Source organism: Akebia trifoliata, chromosome 10 (assembly GCF_017979445.1).
Source record: "Akebia trifoliata isolate Shusen 1 chromosome 10, ASM1797944v1, whole genome shotgun sequence".
In the NCBI taxonomy this organism is placed as follows: domain Eukaryota; kingdom Viridiplantae; phylum Streptophyta; class Magnoliopsida; order Ranunculales; family Lardizabalaceae; genus Akebia; species Akebia trifoliata.
In genome coordinates this window covers 1,988,508-2,011,928 of record NC_141384.1, presented here as the reverse complement: position 1 = coordinate 2,011,928, position 23,421 = coordinate 1,988,508, and the positions used below count along the sequence as shown (strand labels likewise).

The 23,421-nt window shown below is 35.1% G+C and overlaps 2 protein-coding genes across 3 annotated transcripts in view; both read right to left on the bottom strand.

Annotated features, from left to right (window-relative positions):
- Positions 1-295: 295 nt before the first annotated feature.
- MOL1 (Leucine-rich repeat transmembrane protein kinase family protein) lies at positions 296-4,247 on the bottom strand. The gene is made up of 2 exons (XM_086456659.1): positions 1,406-4,247; positions 296-764 (listed from the first exon to the last, which is right to left on the bottom strand). The coding sequence occupies exons 1-2, from the start codon at positions 4,011-4,013 to the stop codon at positions 442-444; spliced, it is 2,931 nt and encodes a 976-aa protein (XP_086312785.1). The 5' UTR covers positions 4,014-4,247; the 3' UTR covers positions 296-441.
- Positions 4,248-9,233: 4,986 nt separating this feature from the next.
- Positions 9,234-23,421, bottom strand: part of LOC147392677 (ENHANCED DISEASE RESISTANCE protein (DUF1336)) — a 28,012-nt gene continuing 13,824 nt past the window's right edge. For both annotated transcript variants that reach the window (XM_086455748.1, XM_086455749.1), the window contains 10 exons: positions 22,020-22,190; positions 20,341-20,546; positions 20,137-20,203; positions 19,316-19,491; positions 16,419-16,520; positions 15,598-15,645; positions 13,069-13,212; positions 12,866-12,961; positions 10,063-10,164; positions 9,234-9,515 (listed from right to left, as the gene is read on the bottom strand). In XM_086455748.1, the coding sequence (XP_086311874.1) occupies positions 9,423-9,515; positions 10,063-10,164; positions 12,866-12,961; positions 13,069-13,212; positions 15,598-15,645; positions 16,419-16,520; positions 19,316-19,491; positions 20,137-20,203; positions 20,341-20,546; positions 22,020-22,190 (1,205 nt within the window). In that variant the 3' untranslated portion in view covers positions 9,234-9,422. The remainder of the gene's footprint in view (positions 9,516-10,062; positions 10,165-12,865; positions 12,962-13,068; positions 13,213-15,597; positions 15,646-16,418; positions 16,521-19,315; positions 19,492-20,136; positions 20,204-20,340; positions 20,547-22,019; positions 22,191-23,421) is intronic.

Below are 23,421 nucleotides of genomic sequence, written 5' to 3'. Positions count from 1 at the left end.
ATTTTCCAATGTCATCAACTCCATGCCAAGTAACAAATTCATAAAGACACCATCTTCTAGTTTCATTAGGAAGTTGTGTATAGTTGATACAACATTTAAATGATGATTTAAAAGAGGAATTCTATTGCCACCCCAACTTTTGCTAATGTCACCTTAATCCGTATGCAAATCACCAAAGAATTAGTACACATCTTGGGGTGGCCATAGAAAAGGTTTGGATGGCAATAGAAGCTCTTTATAATAGAAATAATATGGGATACAACCATGTCATAAGATCAGGTGTGCTTTAATAACATATACAAGCTAGTATCCATCATTTTATAGCATGACAACTCTATTAATTATTACATAAGTTATCAAACAAATGCAAACCCAACTACTTATATAACATTTCTAAGTTGTCCTTAAAATTTGTTCATAGGGGGAACTAGGACGGTAACCTTATGGTACTAAATCACTAGCGTTTCTGCTTGGCTTCAATCCTGATAAAAGTTTCAACGTGTCTCCCATTGATGGCCGATCGGATGGCTTGCAATTGGTGCAGAGCAACGCAACTTCGAGGACCAATTTTATTTCCTCCCCCGATGTATCATTGACACCAACTTCATTTTCATCACAAATCTCTCTTAATGTGACCTCTATTGGTTTTCTTTGAATGCTTCTTGCATCGGTCAGTCTTCCATTAGTTAAAATCTCGAGAAGGATCTCTCCAAAGCTGTAGATATCTCTGCAAAGCTCATCCTTTATGGTAGCATTAAGTTCACCTATCTCACAAAATTACAACACTAACACATGATTAGAGGGAGCAAATCGTCTAAGCCACAGTTATTCAATAAGTGCATAGCTCTTATACTCATGGTTTTAAATCTAGTCCGAGACTGAGATGACTAGCTTGAGTCATCTTGTTATCACCTGAACAAGATGGATAGACGTGGTGTCTCACATGTGCAAAACGACTCAGATGATATTAATTAAAATAATTTTTTTTTGAAATTTAAACAGTTATTATCTAAATAAAATATGATTTTATTACTAAACATCTTCTAATCTACCTTATTATTATTATTATTTTTTAATATAATTATCTCCATAAAAATATTTATGAATAAATAATTGTAAACCAAGTTTAATGGTTTATCTCATCCAAGACAAGTTGCCTAGTCTGAGACAACTTAGTCTCGTCCATGAACAAGACGAGACCTCAAAACGAGATTTGAAACCATGCTTATACTACATTAGTTTATCAAGTTGCTTGGGTTGATTCATAGATTTCCAGAGACATGGGATGCTGCTGGAACTTTCACCAAGAAGCTCTTTTTTTTTTGGTTAATCAGTCATTTTTGAAGAGTTGGATATATAGAGTTATAAAAAAAATTGAAAGAAAAGTGAAGTGGAACGAGCATACCTGAGCGCGATTCAGAACCATTCATCGATACCCTTCTTGGAAGTAAATCTCCATTCATCTGTAACAGAGTTTTCAATCCAAATTCAGCCAAGTGAGGCTCCATATTTTCATTGAACACTACGTTACTTGCTTTCAAATCTCCGTGGGGGATCGCGGGATAACAATCATGGTGAAGATAGCAAAGCCCCCTTGCAATCCCAATCACAATCTTGTACTTAGCTTCCCAAGTACTAATCATCGATTCCCTCTTCATTCTCATCTTATCTGTCAAATTCCCATTCGGCAAGTAATCATAAAGAAGATACGCGACGTGCTTGTTAGAACAAAACCCCAACAATCTAACCAAATTTTTATGCCTCGCATTGCCCATCAAAGTTATGAACTCTTTCATCGTTCCTCTTCGCTTCACTTCCCATTCAATCTTCTTCACCGAAACAGTAATCCCCGTGGGCAGAACTGCTTTGGAAACTGGAGCTGATGATAATGGTGCCGTCGTCTCCACAGAATCATTATAACTTAAACTTCTCAAAATATCATTTGATGTGAATTGTGGGATTCCAATAAATGGAACCATTTCCCATTGCCCATGACTTTCTCTTTGAAGATAAAATATCCCCAAAACTGACATCACGATGAACAAAACCACCCCAAAACATAATAGTAGAGCCCACGTCAGCTTCACTGAGATTTTTCTACCCAATTTGAGATTATCCTTCAAACCAGGACAAGGTTGCAAAGGTGCTCCACATAGATTTGGATTTCCAATAAAAGCACTTCTACCCATCAATCTGAATCTATTTTCCTCAGGAACAGAACCAGAAACATCATTGAACGACACATTTAAAAGTACCAAACTCGAAGAATTTCCAAAATTTTTGGGTATCGAACCTTTAAATTCATTTTGTGACAGATCTAGCAAACTCAAACTGGGAAGAATTGCAAGCTCCATAGGTATATCTCCTGTTAAATTATTTTCAGCCAAAACTATCCTCTCTAGAGACTTACAATTGGAAACACTTTTCGGTATGATTCCCGATAAATTGTTTTTGTTAAATTCAATTACAAGAACAGAATTACAGGATTCAAATGGAGGTAATTTGCCTGAAATACCACAAGAGGATGCTGAGAAGTTTTGGAGTAATGGCAAAGACCATAATTTGCTTGGAATCAAGCCTCCTAAGTTCGGGTTTTCGGAGACATTAAAGTATTGAAGCTTTGAAGCTTGAAATATATCTGTGGGAATCCCTCCTGTGAACCTGTTTCGAGATAAATCTACATATGTGATATCAGGAAGAAGGCTTAATTTCAAAGGAATTTCACCCGAGAACGAATTATCTTCTAATCGAAGACGAACAAGGGAAGAACAATTGGCAAGAGATGGAGAAATATCACCCGTAAAATTATTCGAAAAAAGGATCAACTTGAACAGCATACCTCTTGCACAGATATCAGGCGGAATTCTACCGACAAAATTATTTGTAGAAACATCGACCCATTTCAAATTTGAATTCAAACCCAATTTCCATGGCAGTGATCCAGAAAAGACATTGTTCCAAATCAAAAGAGTATCCAATACAGGAAGATCAGCAATTCCTTCAGGAACGGAACCACCCAATTCATTGTACATTAAGCTCAGTAATCGAAGTTTCTTCAATTCTGCGAAACTCTCCGGAATCGAGCCAGAAATCAAATTATCAGACAAATCCAAATTAACAAGAGACGTAATTTCGCCGAAACATGATGGAATCAATCCGGTGAAACTGTTCCGAAACAAGAACAAAGATTGAAGCTTTGTTAGATTACAGAGATGGTTAGGGATCAAACCAGAGAGATTTGTACCAGCAATGTCGAGATATTGAAGCTCACTCATGTTTCCCAACTGCCATGGAAGATACCCATTGTAGAAATTATACCCAATTTCCATGTGAGTTACTGATTTTAGCTTCCCAAGCTCAATTGGGATCTCCCCACTAAGCGAATTTCCTGCTAAATGAAGAAATTCAAGATTTTTGAAAAATCCATATTCAGGAGGGATTGAACCTTGGAAATAACTTCCAGCCAAGTTCAGAACTTTGAGAGAATCCAGTTGGGTAACTTCTACGGGCAATGATCCTGAGAAGTTGTTACTGAAAGCATCAAGAATGACTAACTCTTGGAGAGCTGAAATCCCAGAAGGGAAATCGCTTTTGAAGTTGTTTCTACTGATGTCTAAGGTTCTTAATTTGGTGAGTTTGAAGATTTCTACTGGAAGTTGGCCTGAGAAGGAATTATAGCTGATGTTGAGGTCAATGAGATCGGTTAAGAGCTTGATGTGGTTCCCAGATAATGAACCTGAGAGGGTTTTTGACGAGAGATTCAAAGAGATGATCTTTGTTGAGTTGTTGGTGCAAGTGATACCAGACCATGAACAAGAAACGATTTTGGGAGATGGGTTTGGGATAGAAGAAGGAGAAGGAGGAACCCAATCATGTAAACTGTTTGAGTTGTCTTCGAGTTCTGATTTTAAGCCTAAAAGCGCTTCTGTGAAGTGATCTGTGGATGTAACTGTGGTGATGAACGTTAAGGTGAGAAGTAAAGTTGTGGTGAAGATAGAGAAGATGATGGCCATTGAAAATGGAAGTATAGAAGAGAGGATCAAGGTTAAGAAGTTTTGAAGGTGAAGAAGTGATCTTTCTCTACATTGGTTTATGAGAGATTGTTGTTTAGAGATGCATGGGGAATAGAGAAAGCTTGAATGGAAAGAGTTGATAGGATCATGTTGTTGGGTGGGAATATGATACTTGCAAAATGGGACCAACGTGTTGTAGTTTATTTGGATGGTGTTGGCCACCAAGGAAGAAAGCCTTTTAAATCTCTCTCTCTCTCTCTCTCTCACACACACACACACACACACACAAAGAGAATCCAATAACTCAAACAGTATTTTGAAAGGGGAAGCAAAAGTGAAAGGACCTGATTGGTTGAGATTAATCGCACGGTCACACGCACCGCCCTCTCAAAAAGTTCTACATGCAATTGGTTGAGTCGAGGGTGACTCCAAAGAATTCACTATTTTGTAAGATTACAAACTTAAAAAACGACTTTTTTTTTCTTTGATTTGGTAAGGTTAGTTGATGACCAATTAGTATTTAGCATAAGAAGGGATTCAAATATTTGAACCAAAGGCCTTGGGAACAACCTCTACAGAGAGGGAATTATAGTTGGAATAATCACCCAACATGGACATGAGCATGATTGGCGGAAGGGGTATGATTTGTGAGATCAACTCCAATGCGATTTGGAGAATCTGTGACTATAATTAAAAAGTCATAGAAATTAACCTTATACAAGTAATCGAATCCCAACAAAATTGCAAGGATTCAAAGACAATGGTGGGAACAACATATCAGAACACTCGATGGGAATTTTTCTTATAATTGGACATTTGATATAAGAAATTTACGATCAATTTAGCATGCTTGGTAATATCGCGATCCTTAGTTGACCCAAAATAATCGAGAAATATTTTTTAAGATCGTAAACTTGAGAGAATATAGTACGATTGTATTTTAATCTGATCAAAATCACATAAATCCTTAAAACATTTTTAAGGAGACTAAAACTATCAATTATTCTCTCTTCCAACGGTCCTTATCTTTGGTATCATTTGCTGACATAGGTCACGATTGGGAGTAGAGCCCTCCCATGTACTGTGCAGTGGTTCATAACTCTCTTGCAGAGTAGTTTAATGACGGACAAAATTGTCCTTTTACATCTTTTTTGGAGTGTCAGAACTTTTATCATGACCGTCCAAAAAAGCATGATGGATTGATTAAAGGTAATCAAGTCAGCTTAGATTCAGCTTTTCGGCAACCATTAAATCGTGATGGTGGGCCATGGTTTCTTGCATGATTGCCACGTATACATCTTTAACGAACGTGGACCGATCTTTCTGTCCATCCATGCAATTTGGAACTTGGGCTTTTTTCTACTTTTAGAATAAATAACGGGAGTAGGAAATGGGGGGTGACGTAGAATTTTGTTAAAAAGCGTAGATTATTATTATTATTATTTTTTTAATTATTTAAAAACGAAGCCCTTTTCTGAGGATCAATCGTAACCGTTCAATTTGTGGTCCACGGTTTCACTGTAGCGTCGAGTACACAAAAGTCGTGACCTGGTGGCAGGTCTTCAAGGACGCAATATTTATACTAAATTACTTATTGACGGGATTCTCGTGATACGAGATATGGCTATTGTACTCATCCATCAAGCTCAAGTATGAAGTACTTTGAGAGCTTCTATTGCCACACCATTTTTTGCTAAAGCCACCCCAAGATGTAAATTAGCACACATCTTGGGCCCGTTTAGCAAAAGTTGATGTGACAATAAAATATTTATTATTTTATATTATTTATTATTTTAATTACGGGTGTCCAGACTGTAGGCCTAACTAACTGGGGTGAGGTAACTGGTCTCTTAACGCTCCATATATCACTCTACATGCAATTAGGGTTGTCAATGGGTAAGGTTTGAATTTAGTTATTAAGTCCATTTAGTTATGAGGTCGGACTAACTCTATTTAATTATAAAGTTAGGTTTGAATTTTGAATGATTCCTTTAACTTCATAGGGTCTTTGAACATGGGTTTGACCCGACCCTCAAAAGACTTGAATGTAGGTAAAAGTGAATTGGGTTGGACGAAGATTTTATTTTTTATGATATTTATATGGGTAGTGATAGGGCTTAATTTTTTAGTCTTAAAAATCAACCCATTTAAATCCCAACCCAACCCGATCCATTGACAGCCCTACATGCAATACCCTACAAACCACATATATTAGGTAAGCTTGGATAAATCCTTGGAAACAATAGTTATCGACCCAATTTCATTAACATCCAACATGGAAAGGATGTCATCAATTTGAAAACAATGAAGGTATTTTTAATATTGACCAAAATTTGAGCAACATGTCTAAATCACCCTTATCAAAGTTTATTATAAAGATTTAGAGTCAACTAAGCAAAATATAATGTTATTGGATGCATTTCATATCTAGTCTCACTATCTTCATTTACGTTCTTTTGAATCTTCTTAATTTAAAATTTTTATAGCAAATATAAACCAGATCAATCACATAGACCCATAGAACAGATCGTGTTCAGACCAATTTGACAGATGTTCTTTCCCCCTCATTGATTTGGTTCTAAAAGCATAGTGGTTCATAAAGTATGTTGTAAAAGGGCTGGGAATCCATTGACTCGTGAAAAATTACGAAAATCATAAAATCGAACGGTTGAAATTTTTTATAAGATTTATAATGTATCCTTGGGATGCGTATTATAAAAAAATATAATAGAAATGTAGTGAAAAAGAGTTGAGAGTAATCTCAAAAGTTGTATGTTAGGAGAAAGAAAAAAAAAATCACCGACAGGCGTGTGGGTTTGGGAACACTTCTTTTCATGCAAAAAAAGAGTCGTTTATATAAGAGGAGGAGCTAATTTGGGTTGAATTTTCTTTCTTTTAAATGGTCAAAAAAGTGAGTTAGTGAGTGCGATTTGATATCTTAATAATCTAATTGGTGATTTGTTGTAATAATAATAAATGATGAATTTTTAAACGTTACATGAACAAATCATCTTAAAAGCATCAATCTATCTATCAATCATATAAAGTTAAAAGCTGAGAGAGAGAGAGAGTGTGTATGTGAGTTGCATCCTCGTTTTAGATATTTGAGGTACCCTCCTGTGCTTCTGATAACAGACTCTTTGACCAAGATCTTCTGTAAGAGACTGACACAAAATTACTTTATTAACCTCATCTTTTACCTCTAGTCAAAAATAGTCACCATCAACTTTCTAGGTAATTTTTTTTTTTACCTTCATCTTCTATTTAAATAAAGTCCGTGAAAATCTGATGTACACCCCATCATATAACCGTAGATTATTTGCCTTGGGATACACAAGAATTTTTTTTTTTTTTTTATCATTTTTGCAAATCCCAAGGCATATGATATACGATTATGTGATGGGGGCATATGTTAAGAGAGGAGCATCAGAAAATTATTATTCATTTTAATATTCCATCTCATTCAATCTTCAAACATGAAGAATAATATTGGGCTTTTGAGGAAGTTGAGGATGATGGAATTTTGGATTTGAAGAACTAAGGTTTTTCTACAAAAGATTAAGTTGAATTTGAAAAACAACGAACAAGGTCAAGGAGGTATGTCATCAGTTTGAAAACACAATTGAGTAACTCAAATATTCACCAAAACATGGAGGCCTGGAAGGGCAAATCCTTTTAATTATTTATTTATTTATTAGTAAGTTTGTTTTTTAATGACTTCAGTAACTCAATACTGACGAGATTTGAACACAGGTCTCTATTATCATCACCCAAAGACTACCAACTAAGCTAGCTAGTTGATTTTTTTTTTAATATTTTAAAATAAAATAGTATTTATTATAAATATAAAACCATTTAAGGCCACAATGATTCAAATTTCTAATCCCACTCATTTTTAATTTAAAATATTAAATATAAAACCATATAAAGGCCACAATGAGTCAAGTTTCTAATCATGCTCAATTCATTTCCAAGTTGATTCAGCCAATTTGACTCAATAAATTAGCCCAAAGGGTTTTCCGAGTCATGTTGAAAATCAATAAAAATTTTGTGTCGACTCAATCGAGTTTCAATTCAATTAACTAAACAAGTTTTAAAATCATGATTTATGAATGAGAGAGAGGGAGGTGGGGTTACAATAAAGTGGGGGAAAGGAAGAGACATCTCCTTTATTATGCTTTAGGCGTATCTTGTTGCGGAATCAATCAGTTTGGCTGGATCTAAAATGACCAAAAACCGAGGCGTGTAGTGGAAGCAAGTGCAATTAATGGATCGTTAAAATTTCAATTTATTTATTATATATTTCATTGTCATAGATCTTCTTTTCTTTCACTTTACTTTAGGTTGGATTATTTGTATATCAATATAAGATAATCTGCTAATGGTCCAACTTCAAGTAGCTGTCAATGGGTCGTTTCATACCCAAAATCCGATCCATTTAATCAGAATCAGGATCGTATAAGGACCCAATTTGATAATCTATCAGATTTATCCTAGATCAACCATGTCCTGGTCCGAAAATATATGACAATGTAAATAATATTATATATTTTAAATAAATATATTTAGCTTATTTATTTTTGTAAATCAATTATTTTTTTTATCCAATCCGATTGCCCTGGTTTCGATCCCAAATTTTAGATCCAATAAAAACCCAAGTCAACAATGGCCTACTCTGATCCTTACAAGGGTAGATACTATATAGACAAAAATCTGACCGAGATTCCAATCCATTAACAGCACTACATTCAAGGTTTTATTGGGACCTTAGTGTCCTCTACAACTATGTTTTTATCATAAATGCTTTTAAAAAATGAAGGATTTTGTTACAAGTTTTTATTGGTATTTTTGTAAATTTTTTAGATTTACAAATATGAGACAAATAATTGATATATGAAAACACCTAAAGACAATTTTGGACATCTTTTATTCTGGAAATTGGAATTTGTTAAAAGAAATTGTGTCAGGACCCAACAATGGAAGAAAGAAAAATGATTAGTGTGCAGAACAAGGTGGGTGAAGAGTGAATATTAAAAAACTAATAACAAATAATAAGAAGAATATAAATGTAAACAAACAAATCGTTCTTAGTTTACATTTGTCGCCATTTTTAATACATTTTTTTTTTTTTTTTGAGAAGGCAAATCATTGACATCCGTATAAAAAAAACAAAACAGAAGATTATCCAATCTTGTTATAAAGAGGATACTCCATGTAGAATTCGGATGGATGGGCAGATATAATTACTCATATATTTTGTGAAATTTTCATGAGTTGAGTCAAAAACAATTAATCGAATGCGATTTTAACCACAAAGCAAGCTCAAAGTACAGACCCTCCCAACCCAACATTTACTATATTAGTTGAACATAATAAGGAAGAAACAGAACACATTGACATGTGAGAACCTCAAACCTCGAAAGGTACAGCAGAGTCAAGCTTCAGACGATTTAGTCGAACTGTCCCAAGAATGTACTCAGGCAACTCGGGCTCTTCCTTGGCCTGCAAAGGATGCAGACTTGGTCGATATCTATAACATAGATTGGCACACAAGTGTTGTTCCAAAAAAAAAAAATTCCAATTTAAGTATGTCCAGATGCATGATGGAAATGGTTTCAAAAAAGAGAGGGGAGGAAAAAAAAAAAAAGAAAAGAAAAGAAAAAAGGAGTTGCTATTGGGACCCCAACATTTACTGATCACACCCCAGTTAATAAAAAAAATGTCAATGGCTGAGAATAATTAAAAGTTGGGGTGCCAATAGCAGCTCTAAAACAAATGATATGATAATTTACAAAATTTGAAATTCAATTCAACTTGGTAAGTGATCCAGTTCAAGTTTTTGTTTGGTAAATTTTACATAAATATTAAACAGGATAAAAAGTAAACTATTGTGATAGAATTTCAAGTGTGTGTGAGTGTGCACTTTGCGTCAAATAATCAAATAAGCAATTCGTAATTAAAAAAATCATTCATATCTTAAAGTCCGACATATTGATAATAGAAGACGAGCAGTTTTCGCAAAAAAAATTGAGACTACAAAGGCACAAACCTCAATTAGAATAGCAAGATCAACAACAAGGCTTGTGACATATCCTAGGACTAAGCTGATGATACTCTTTGCAACAGATGATGAGCCAATATCCACATCAATCTGCATAGTTGGGATTACCATCAGTAATCTTGTAAATAGAAAGGATAAAAAAACCCCAAAAATTAACCAATACAAGAGAAAGCTATGAGTATGATGATGCCTACCCTTCAAACTTTCTGCAAATTTATGATGCTGAACAAAAAATTAACATCAAGAATAAAACATCGGAACTAACTAAAAAAGAAAAGGGACATAACATCATATAGGCTAGGTGTGCACCTAGTTAAGTTGATTGTGTTGGCAAAGTCTAGATTTTCATTCTGATTAAGAAATCAATGCTTATAGATTCCTAAAAACCCATAAACGATTTTGCATAGAAGTGCATAGTGAGATATCAGGTTAAAAAGTTCTGCATTAATCGTCTTGGAGTTAATTAATCCATATTGGTCATTCATTAAAGCCATCATGTGCAAATACCTTAAGCTATGTCATACATTTTTCAGTGGAGGTAGATCACCTCCAAAAAACAAAACCCTTAGCATGGGTCCTTGAAAAAAAAATGATGTTTGGACCAAAAGAACGCTACCCTATATATATATAGGGTCCCGTTCAGCACCAAACATTTTGGCCAACCATTTTTGTCCTACATGGGTTAGAAGTTTTGGAATGGGCTGAGTTTTGGTGAGGATGATCTCTACAGTGAGAAGATCATCCTTGCCAAAAATCAGCCCATTCCAAAACTTCTAGCCCCATGTTTACAAGTTGAAAAATCGTGGACCGTCCATTTTTGATGGGGTTAGAAGTTTTGGAATGGGCTGATTTTTGGTGATGAGGATCTCCTCACCGTAGAGATCATCCTCACCAAAAATCAGACAATTCCAAAACTTCTAACCCATGTTTTGAAAAATGTTTGGTGCCGAACATTTCCCATATATATATATATATATGGGTAGCGTTCAATGGCAAACTTTTTGGCAAAACATTTTTAAAAACATGAGTTAGAAGTTTTGGAATGGGCTGATTTTTGGTGATGATGATCTCCTCACCATAGAGATCATCCTCACCAAAAATCAGCCCATTCCAAAACCTCTAACCCATGTTTTGAAAAATGTTTTGCCAAAAAGTTTGCCATTGAACGCCCCCCCCTATATATATATATATATAGGGAAATGTTCGGCACCAAACATTTTGGCAAACATTTTGCCCAACCATTTTTGTCCTACATGGGTTAGAAGTTTTGGAATTGACTGATTTTTGGTGAGGAAGATCTCTATGGTGAGGAGATCATCATCACCAAAAATCAGCCCATTCCAAAACTTCTAACCCCATCAAAAATGGTTTACAAAAAATGGACAGTCCACGATTTTTCAACTTGTAAACATGGGGCTAGAAGTTTTGGAATGGGCTGATTTTTGGTGAGGATGATCTCCTCACCGTAGACATCATCCTCACCAAAAATCAGCCCATTCCAAAACTTCTAACCCATGTAGGACAAAAATGGTTGGGCAAAATGTTTGGTGCTGAATGGGACCCATATATATATATATATATAGGGTCAGGTTCAAGGGCCATGTGAGAAAACATGTGAGAAAACTTTCGACGGTAAATAAAATTTTAAAATATGGGTTAGAAATTTTGGATTGAGCTGATTTTTTGTGAGGATGATCTCTATGATGGGAAGATCATCCAAAAAAAAAATCAGCCCAATCTGAAACTTCTAACCCCATTAAAAGTGATTTAGAATGTGGACCGTCGATTTTTTTTCAATTTTTATCACTAATATGTAAATCACTTTTGATGGATTTAGAAGTTTCTGATTGAGCTGATTTTTTGTGAGGATGATCTTCTCATCATAGTGACCATCCTTGAAAAAAATCAGCTCAATCCAAAACCTCTAACCCTTATTTTGAAAAACGAAAGTTTTCTCACATGTTTTCTCACATGGCCCTTGAACCTGACCCATATATATATATATATTATATATATATATATATATATATATATATATATATATATATACATAAATGTTGCATGGGTCAAAGTGATAATAATATTATAAAAGGGTTTCTAAAGGAACTCATTTGTTACATGGTACCAAGGGTTATTACGCTAAAAAGAGTATACACTGGTCACCCCTTACTCATCAATATTTTCCTAATTTTCAGAAATTTTGAAGAATTTTGAGACGGTGGTTATACGACACCTTTAGAATGTAGTTGATTTGAGGAATTGGTGAGCATGACTAAGTCACTGCTACATGAGATGAAGAACAGTGCTAGACGAATGTCTTAAGTCCTTTAACTGACACACGCCTAGACGAAAGGCAGGTAGATTCCTAGCAATAGATGAGTTGGTCGATGTGCTGCTTCTACAAATGCATCAAATGTGAGCAGAAGAGGCCCAAAAATGTAGAAACAAAAATGGGGGAACAAAAGAAAGAACACTAGTCTTCTGAATCCCCTGAATTCAAAGCAAGTATTCTAAATCCTAGGATTCTCAAGGAAAAATAATTTCACTTAAACTTCAAAGCATACTGAGAGAACTGAAGAACTGGATGAATAGTCCTAAAGGGAAAAAAATAAAACAAAGTTTCAGCTTGTTTTAATACTGTATCAAAGCTTTCAAATTTTGGGTTCATGTAGTCTGTGATGCAACACGAATGTCACATACAAAACATAAAATATGCACCAAGTTTTGGCTGTTCACACACCCAAAAAAAAAAGCAAAAGGGATGCAGGAATCAAATTGGGTGATCAGTTACCTCAAGAAAATTATCTTGTCTAAGGTATCTGCACGTCACTGCTTTCCCCAGTAGGCAAGCTTTCGTGCCAACTGCACGCTTGACCATCCAATATCCCTGGATGGCTCATTAAAATGTATTAGCTACACCATGGAAAGGAAGTAGAACGGAAAAAAAAAACAATGAAACTTCACATATTTTGATACCACCAAGGCCATACATACCTCAACAATACTTGGAATGAGTTTAAATCTTGCATCACGAAACATGTCAGTTCCATCCACAAATCTACCCAATAAAGATTCTTTCTTTATTGGTCTGTCAGCACCATAATACATAACCAGGCTGTAGTTTGGTTTTGCTGGAACCTGACAAAACAAAACCAAAATAATATTAGCAACCCAAATGTCCAGAGTGGAATAGTAACATTAAAACAGTAAAAGCACACAAAAAGACAAGTTTTGATGTTTTTTTCATTTTGGAGAGTAAGCTGAACTTGAACCCAGGACCTCAAAAGTTGCTTTGCAATGTGTCAAACCAACTGAGCTATGGGTCTAAGCCCACAAGCTTTTATGTTACTGTTATGAAACATAGAACATCTACATTATTTTCTTTGGAGGGTGGAACATCTACATTAGTACAAGGCAAGATCGTATTATCAAGATTATTGAGGGTTAATAAACAATAGATCAAATTGACATTCTTGTCAATATGTTAGCAATCTATAATAATGACTCCATTTCTGAGAGTTTGCCATGGCAAATACTGTGTTGTACCCAAATGTCAGACACATGCCAAAATAATTTTTATTTGATTCAAATACTTGGTTTTCTACTATTAATATATTTTGTTTTCTTTATACAATTTTGTAGTACATTTACCTAGATACGATCTATCTTGTTGTACCACCCCATACCCCCGTACTTTTTCTTCCCTCCTCTTATAGGATGATGGAGAAAACCCCGTGTACAAAGGGAAGCTCCTTTACAGATAAAGCTAATAAGAGGGTATCCAAATTATACCCTCAAATAATCTTTTTTTTTATACTGAAGAAGTAATGCCTTGAATTTGGGTCTACTTTTATTTTTTATTTTATTTTGTAACAGGTACAATGCTCAGTAAAAACTTGAAAAAAACAAGATAAAAATAGATCACCAAGGTTGATGAAATCAACCAAGGACTTACATAAAAAAAATGCTAACCTACCCCATTAACAACTTGCCATTTGAATAAAAATATTAGACCCCTTTATTGGTCTAACATTTCTTTTGGAATGTGAATTAGAGGAATTGCTAAAATCGTGCATATCTTTTTGTAAGGAAGATAATCCACTATATTTGGAATGCTGCTCACACCAAAAAGTCAAGAATACTCTTCAAAGAAACTTCCTTTTGGTCATAGTCCTGAACAATTGGAAGATTCCTTAGGTAGCCTCTCTCCTTCAGCTGTGGTCTTCTGTGACTCCGTCTCCATTTTTGGAAGATCGTAGGATCTGGAAAGGTAATCGAGAAGGTTTGTTTTCTGTTAGCTCATTCTACTCTCTTTTGGTTGGTAGCACTGAACCTCCTCATGTTGTTTCTGATGTTTTTGTGGCTTGGTCTCTCTTGGTCCCTTCTAAAGTGTCTTTCTTTGTGTGGTTGGCTGCTCTGAAAGGACTCCCTACTGTCGATTATCTTTAGATTGAGGGGCTTGTACCTCGTGGATTTCTGTTAATCATATTCTATTGCATTGGGGAGTCGGTTAATCATATTCTCTTGCATTGTAATTCGGCTCAAACTGTGGTCTTATTTCTTATCTTTATTTAATTTGGCTTGGTGTCATCCCTTTTCGTTCTCTTCTTTGCTAATATGCAGGCGGTTCCCACACTGTTCTGGTAAAGAAAGGATTCTCCTTAAAATTGCCCACTTTGCCATTTGTTGGGGTCTTTGGAAAGAAAGGAATGGGCGCACCTTCGAAGGAAAGAGTTCACTTCTCAACTGTTGATCTTAAACATTCTTGGTCTGTTGTTTTTCTAGTGCAAGCAATTTAAGGAGTTCAGGGGTTCTTTGAGGATTTTGTGTTTAGGTGGGATTTGGTTTGTTCTGAGTTTGAGTAATTTCTCGTCGCTGTATGTTTCTGAGGACTTCTTGTCCTCTTTTTAATAAAACTTTTATCTTATAAAAAAAAAATTATTTTTTCGCGTCAAGCAATCTAGGAAAGAAAGCTTCTTCAAGCACTCAAGAGAATCTTCCATCGGCTTTATCCATCTTCTATGCCATCTTTTTTGGAAAGTTTGATATACTTTAGGTGCATTTCTGTACAGTCGAATTTAGGCATTTGTATTACTCTGTCTCTCTCATCCAATCATCTCTTCTTCATGTTCTTCCTCTTCTTTCTTGATCATATATTTTTCTTTGGTTAGCAACTCTTTGTGAGCTTGCAAGTTGTGCGTGCTATTGATTGAGTTTTCATGACTGAAGATCATTTGAGTTGTTTCAGAGTTTAGTGGATTGTTCTGAGCCTGATTAGCTCCGTGGATGTTTATCCTAGTTTGGGGATTTACCACGTAAATATTGTGTTCCCTCTCTTCAATTAAGTTAATATTTTTGCAATTAAACTCAGTGAAAACGAAATTGATTTATTAAGACCAATTCACCCCTCTTGATCTCTACATATTCCACATCTAGGCTGACGAAAATAAACAACAAACTCAAAACCTAATACCAACATACGTAATAAGGAGCAAAATGAAGATCAAAGACTGTTTTACGCACCTCCAGATTAATGACAAGGATGAATGGAAGCTTTTTCCCTGCCTTCGACTGAAATCAAGAGGCAATCGTTATTCAATCTCATCAATCAAAAAAAGAAAAAAGAGAAAGACAATCATTAGATACAAAAGAATCGATTCTCAATTGTATAAATATAAGAAAACAGAAGCTCGAAACACTCACAAGTAAAAACATATACTTTCAAGTCCAATAAAGACATCTTTAACCTCTATAATAAATCATTAGGGATTCCACTGCAAACCTCTTTCAGGATTAGTGGTGAAACTAAAAAGGACTCCTTGGAAAATAAGTAGGTCCAATCAAATGTGTGAAATAATGAAAAGAAGATCTCTCTCTACACGAAAATCGGCCTCAAAGAAAAGCTATCCTCAATGGGAAAATCAGCCTACTTCTATAGCATCCAATGAACTCCTCGATGGTAATTAACTGGATGAAGAAAGCACTTAGGGAAAATTCACATGTCTTCCGAGAAATGGATTTTTGTTATCCAGCTTTTCAGTTGTACACGTTCCCTATATCCATAGAGGAGAATAGTCAAGCAGTTTAACATGCAAAATTTAGGTTTAGGTAATTAACTGGAGTCATTCTAAATGGTCAGGCTCATGCAAAATCTTCCTCTAACACGTCAATGTCTGCCCGACAAACACCAGCACACAACCCCGGTTGAAAGAAACTAAAAAGAAACATAAATCTGAATAAATTTATTAACAACCCAATACTGGTAAGTGGTATGGAGAACAAGGCACAACGTTGATAAAGTAGATACCACAACATATATCCGTCAAATGGAAACGTTACTTAACCTGTACGAGGGATTTAGGATGCACTGCAACCCTATCAACACTTTCATCAGACTTGAACCAATCGACTGCTAGGAGCTTCAAAAGGGGATCTTGTCCCATCACCTGAAAAAAAAAAAAAAAAGTGAAAAATTTACTAACTGACGTTCTGCAGAATACAACTCAATAAGTCAATTTTAAAAGAGACAAAGAATATGTGGTATACTAGTGTTAATAACACAAGGGAAATGGGAGATTAGGACACCAAGGAGCCATGCCATGAATAAGATGACATCAGTAAAATTAGACACTCAAGAAAATCCAGCTTAGTGTTTTCGTAAGGTATGATATCAGCTTCAACAAACCAAGGAGTATCATTTGTGTAATCCAAGAACCTGTAGCAGTTCACAAACCAGATACGAGGTCCATTTCAGAATAAATGAACTTAATTACATATAAAGGTTGACAACAAAAAAAATGGCACTACCCATTAGATGAAAATGCCAATCAACCAGTATGAACTTGTGCACAAGATTGATGAATCTGGTTCTGTTCATCTAGGACATTCCCCGGAAGTGAATCGCAACGGCAGATTATGAACTCACTTTCAAAAACAGAAGACTTGGCACTGGATAGAGTGGAAAGGAAGAATAAGATTCATTTAGCCTTCCCTGAACCTATGGGATAAGGATTTCTTATTGTTGTTGTTGCCTTAGGTTCAATGTTCACATTTGATCTTTATGTCAACATATTTTTTCCTTTTTTGGAGGGGATAAAGAATAAGAGTCTTATTAAATAGAGAAAACAGAGAATAAAAAGAGCATCCTTATTGGATGAGGTAACCGTCAAAGGAAGAGATAGAGAAAATAAACTACCGTCCTTTAACAACAATGGGGTCCCATCAAAAGGTAAAATCCTCAAAAGAATAGCCCTCAAAATTTTCCGACCACATGAAATATCATGAAGACCTATGTTACCTGATATGTTCCCACGGTACCAAACTGAGATTTATTACTAAGTGAACGGCTTTGTGATTTGGTTTGCTGTGGGTTTGTTAAATGTAACGAACAAGTAATTTTATTGAGCTAATTATTTTTTTCCAAGCTTATTATAGCAGAAAATAGTGTTTGTCTTGGGGATTAAAGCGTTACAATGCAAAGGGTGTGGGTTCAACTCTCCATAGCCCTAGAAATCTTTCTTTTAGATTTATTTCATAAAATCTTATCAAAAAAATATTGTGTATAATTTTTTTTAAAACTCCACCTATCCCTATGAACCGGGTTTGTGCTAGAGTGGCAAACCACAAATTGCCCCAAATTCGAACCAAGCGATCTGACAAACCAGATAACATAAATGAAGACCGTCATCCAAGGGACACCCTCCTATATCTTTCCTTCAAAATGCTTCAATCATAACATGAAGTAACCACATAATTTTAATCTCAAACTGAGAAAATTAAACTTCAAATCTCCAGGGCTAGGTTGCAATGGAGAAAGAGTGGGACTGAAAGATTCGCTGCAAACTTTGCACATAGAGAAAAAGTTAATAATTACCATTTGTGGATAGTAAAATTGTCCGCTTCTAGGATTCTATATAGAGAAGTGGTCCAAGCAAAAAATGGCAAGTTCAGATGGTGAGTTAAACAATCTTGCCATCCAGACTAACAACCCACAATCTTTGTTCCCCATCCAAAGGGAGAATATGATAAACCTTCAATGCGACAGTATGCCAGTGTTGTCTACCAATAAAAGAAATATTAACGTCATTAAGGCCTTTTATACCCAAACCACCCCAATTTTTTTTTTTTGGTAAGTATAAATTTTATTCAAGAAATATAAAAGAAGAATATACAAAGTTGGTCGAGATGGCCAATTGGAAGAAAACAACAAAATGCCTCCTAAACCTCACACAATTAGTCCCATCTAAAAACAAAATCCTGAAAAAATACACCTTTGAAATCAAGATAAAGCTTACACCAAAAGAAAAGCAACCCAAGAACTTCCAACAAAAGATCATGCCAAGAAGCAATCGCATCCTTGAACGCCCTTCTATTTCTTTCCAGCCACAACCCCCAGCAAATAGCCAAAGGAAGAAACCTCCACACAATTTTCTTTCTTCCAAAGAATAAGGAGTGGTCCCAACTTTGAAAAAGAATCAACACTGAACTAGGAGACACCCAACTGACATTGAAGAGGGAAAGGAAGTGGTTCCAAAGAGAAGCAAATGGAGTGGTCCCAACTTTGTTAATTAGGATAATAAATTGTAGTTCAATTGACCAAATAATGGTTAAAACTTAAGTGTTTTCCTCATCATGCCACAAGAAATCCTTAATCAACTTTTCAAACCCATAAACAATACACATGCATAAGAGAACAAGGGCATATAATAGAAGGGAAGGCTAGATAATGCGCTTTAGATAAGAATCACCTTGCCCCCTTTATATATGTATCGAGAGTTCAAGGAAATCCACTCCATACAAAATTGAGCTTGTTTGAGCTGACACACTCTTTCTTCCTTTCTTTACTTTTTTTTCCTCTTATCCTCGTCCCAAATTTCTACCTTTTCTCAAAAGTACAATACAAAGCTAACAAACCACTAATTTGAATCCATAATGCAAGGTAAACAATAATAATAAAAAAATGAAACACACATCGGTATAAAACTTCAGGTCATTGCCCATTACGTACACCAAAGTGTTTAAAACAACTTTCTTTCAGGGAGTGTTTTATAGAAGGAAGCATTTTCATCGATAATTCATATTTTAATAAAACTTATTGTAGAGCTGACACTATTCATTTGAGAATATGATACATCAATCTAACAACGAGGTATCTTCACACTGAGGACGACTAAAATCAATCAAGGGATCTAAATTAGTCATACTAAAAAAAGTTTGCTAATAAGAAATAAAATAAATTCACCTTAGAATTATCCTTCAAGTATGTTTTTCCTCTTATCATAAATCCTTGTCCCCCTGGAGAACTCCAACAATTAGTATCGGTTTCATCTTTTCCTTGGCGCATGGAACCATGAAATTGACTTGCATCAACACTGATAGGAGCAATGTGTGCATCTAATTCATTATTTGGAACGGAAGCTGCATCCACAAACAATAAGGGGTTGAGATCTTCTCGTTTGATGCTTTAAACTAGCTAATCGTTAGGTGAATGTCAACACTATAATAAGCATAAACTGAAACACGGCATATTTTTGTTAGCTGATTGCTAACTATATAATGTTCTTGACCTTAGTGTAAACTTGAGTGTATGTCCTCATTAGGATTTTATGCTTTTTATTTTTATAAAGCAAAGGGTTTGGGAACATGTAATAGAACCACTTGTTGAAGCTTCAGATCTAGACAACCCTTAAGTAACACAATGAAATTCGGGTTTCCATGAGCCAAAAAACGAAAAAGAAGCCTCAACAACTTGCTGAGTTGACTCATTGCAGAATCATTCCCTCATTCTTGCTTTAACCAAAGAGTCACATATTCAAGCGGTTGCTCCAAATTTCTTCATGTGTTATACATCCCATCCATTTTTAATAGTTCTCAGCTAATTTCTTACTGACTCTAAAGGTGAATGGAATAGTTACCAAGAACACAACCATGTGCAAAAGGTCAATGTTTGTACTTGCATCTCTCATTATGTGCGGGAATCAGTAGGTGTTAATACTAAATGAGAGCATGTTTATTTTACAAGCGAGTGACATTGCTGGAATGCTAAAGAAGAACAGAGATGACCTGAACGCCGCCTTAAAGCTAAGCCTGTGATTGCCCAGGAGACATTCTTCAACTTCACTTTTCCATCCTGACATAAATATTTGTAAGAACAGGTTAGAGGTATGCAAAAATGAAGATCTTTAAAGAGACAATTTGCTCAGAGAAATCCAGTCAAGGATTATATCATTATCTTGGCATAAAGAATATTATAGGAAAATGGCAAACCATCTGGGAAAGCTCTGTGTCACTGTCACCATCTTCTGATGATGATGATGACTCGTCCGCAGCAATTGCATCATAAAACTCATCGCTCACTTCTGGGTCCTCAAATTCACTATTGTCACTGGAGGAATTAGAGGGTTGTGCGTGGACAATAGTTGTGGGAGAACCAAATGTGAGTGCTGGATTTGCTCCAAAATATTCTCTAAGACCTGAACAATAAAATGGACCAAGGGAATAAGCTTCCCAACAAAGTAAAAGGATGAAGACAATTAAGCATGTTTAAGAACTTATCCAAAAAAACAAACAACTAAACGTTTTTGGAGTGTCTCTGTTTCAAAATTCAATAGGCTTGCTATCTAAAGTGCATCATGTGCCCATAATACAAGTCTTTATTGGATGATACTCATTGTTATTAGATGTCATTAGTAGTGGTTGTGGTTCTACTCTTGTCAGTAGAATAGGGTATATTTAAAGTTCATAGGGCATTCCTGTTTTTTTTTTTTTAATTTACTTTATCTTTATTAAAAAAAATTATGGGTCCTGTCTAAAACGTGGTTTCAAATCTTGTTAGAGACAACTCGCCCGAGTCATCTTGGTATTATTCACAAACGAGATGGATTTACAACGTGCCTTAGGCTTCACACCATCTCACGAGAAGAACAAGATGACTCAGACAATATTTTGAGAATCTCAGCCAAGTCAGTAAAACTCGGCCGAGTCAACCGAGATTTTGTATTTTTTTTATATTAAAACAACCATTTTTTATGATTTAAATAGAAAATGATCTTGTGACTAATGATCTTATATGTAAATATATTTTAATAAATAATTGTAAACTGAGTTAAATGGTTTATCTCGTCCAATATAACTCAGTCCTGTCCATGAATGAGAGAAGACATCAAACCGAGATTTAAGAACATGTTCTGTAACCTTAAGGCTTATTTCCCATAGCCTTCCCATATTTTTTTAATTCTCTTTTTCTTCTCCTTCCTCTTCTTCTTCCCATTCCATCTAGCAGATATAAGTAGGAAGCTACTTAAAACAAAATGTCAAATTAAAAAACAAACAAAACATTAAAAAAAACTTTGAAGGCCAGAAAAGAGTTTTTTCCAAAGCATATGGCAGCTTCTCAATTAAATGCTTGAGTAGGAAGCTATGCCTCTAGGAATATGACTCAGTCCAGCCCAACTCGATTTAAATTAAATGGACATCTTTTATAGGGCATCTATCTTCTACAATATCACAGGACTTTGATCCGACGATTGGCCGCAGATTGTGAAAGCCTACTACTCCAGTCTGCTTCAAAGAGTGCAAATTAAAAAGAATCTCAACATGGTATACTAGCTTAAAATTTTTTAATAATCATACAGAATATATACAAAGAACAACAGCACAACAAAAACAAGAAGGATATCTCTGCCCCCTCGATAAAAAAAGAAGGAATGGTAACGTTTAAATTTTCTAAAAGGAGCTTAGTTTTGTTTAAAAGATTACTTAAACCAGCCACATAGTTCATCAAATGATATAGAATAGTAATGGTTCTCACTTCTACCCTGAGCATTAGAGTTACAAACATGTAATGACAAGTATAAAACATGTACCACCCGTCATAAGCATTAAAATTTTCAAAAATAATTTGGATTGTAAATGACATATTAAAAGGAAATGTCAAGATACTCAACCTGCTACCTGGCACAGCAAGGCATAAGGAATGGTTTTTTCAAAATGTGAGTATTGATGTTTCTTCCATCTACACCAGCCACTAGAGTGTATCTCCAACATTAGCGTCACAAGACATCTTGCACCATTTGAAGCTGGTGATGCATTTAGACTTCTAATCTCCCACGTGGAAGCTACAATAAAAAATCAACAGAAGTAAAGAAATGACAAAAACATAATGAAGTCCGGTAAATGTAAGCAAGAATACTATATTTTAGTAGATTTCCACTAATGAATCAATAATTTGACAACTGGCCAGACAAAGGAATTCTAAATATAGCAATAAGCAATCAGCAGTCACTTTCAACCATTTTAGCAAGGAAGTCGACCACAAATATAAATAAGCATGTTAACTAGTTACAACACCATATACATTTTATGTCCCTCTAAAACCTTAAGGAATCGAAATATACTTCAAAATCTAAAATACGAACTATTATATAATGAAGACCAAAGTAATAGGTGTGGCCGGAGATCAAAGGTCAATAATGATTTGATGCCACAACGAAGAGATTACAGGAAAAGAGATTCAGATTCCCAAATCTTGTTGGGCCTTGATATCATTAATAATTTTTAATAACTCAGATATATCCAATTGGGAGGCCATAGAAAGCTCGTTGTAAGATCTACAACAATTGGGAAATTTCAAATGTTCTGGATGTCAAAAATATGCTGAAAGTTTTTTGTACACTAGAAGTGAAGAAAATTAGGATATTTTATTTATTATTAAGAAAATATAAATTTATACTATTTTTTATGAATGATTAGGAGTTGTTTCTTAGGTCTTAAGTTAGGTTTAGGGTTTTATTTCTTATAAATGTTATGAGAACATATAAAGGAGGCAAAAGATTATTGGAAGTGATTTTGATGCAGGATGAAGGGGTTTTGAGTTACAATATTGTTGGGCAACGATGCATATGGTCGTTTTGTTTCAGGTCCAATGAGCCTGGACTTTCTTCCAACTGAAGTAATCTTCTAAGCATCTCCCAAATCCTTGAGATGCTCAACAATGTTCATCTCGATGCAAAACCCCTTTCACAAGGTATGGGATGTCCACCTTCCCTATGTGGTTGATTTTTCCAGGCCAAAATATTATGGACTCAAGTTTAACTAGGCCCAATTTTCTAACTGCAACTAATTTGCCTTTAGGACTTCTTTATTTCCAACATGAAATTTTGATTTGATTAGATTATTTCTCTGTAGAAGGTCCCCATTAAGAAGTATGGCTTCGACTGAGATCAAAGTTTTATCTCTTTCTATGTCCCTCCATTCTTTTGGCTGCCTGAATGAGATGGTATCAAGGAATTAAATTTCTATTTTGGTGTATCAAGGAATTAAATTTCTATTTTGGCATCAATTTAAATC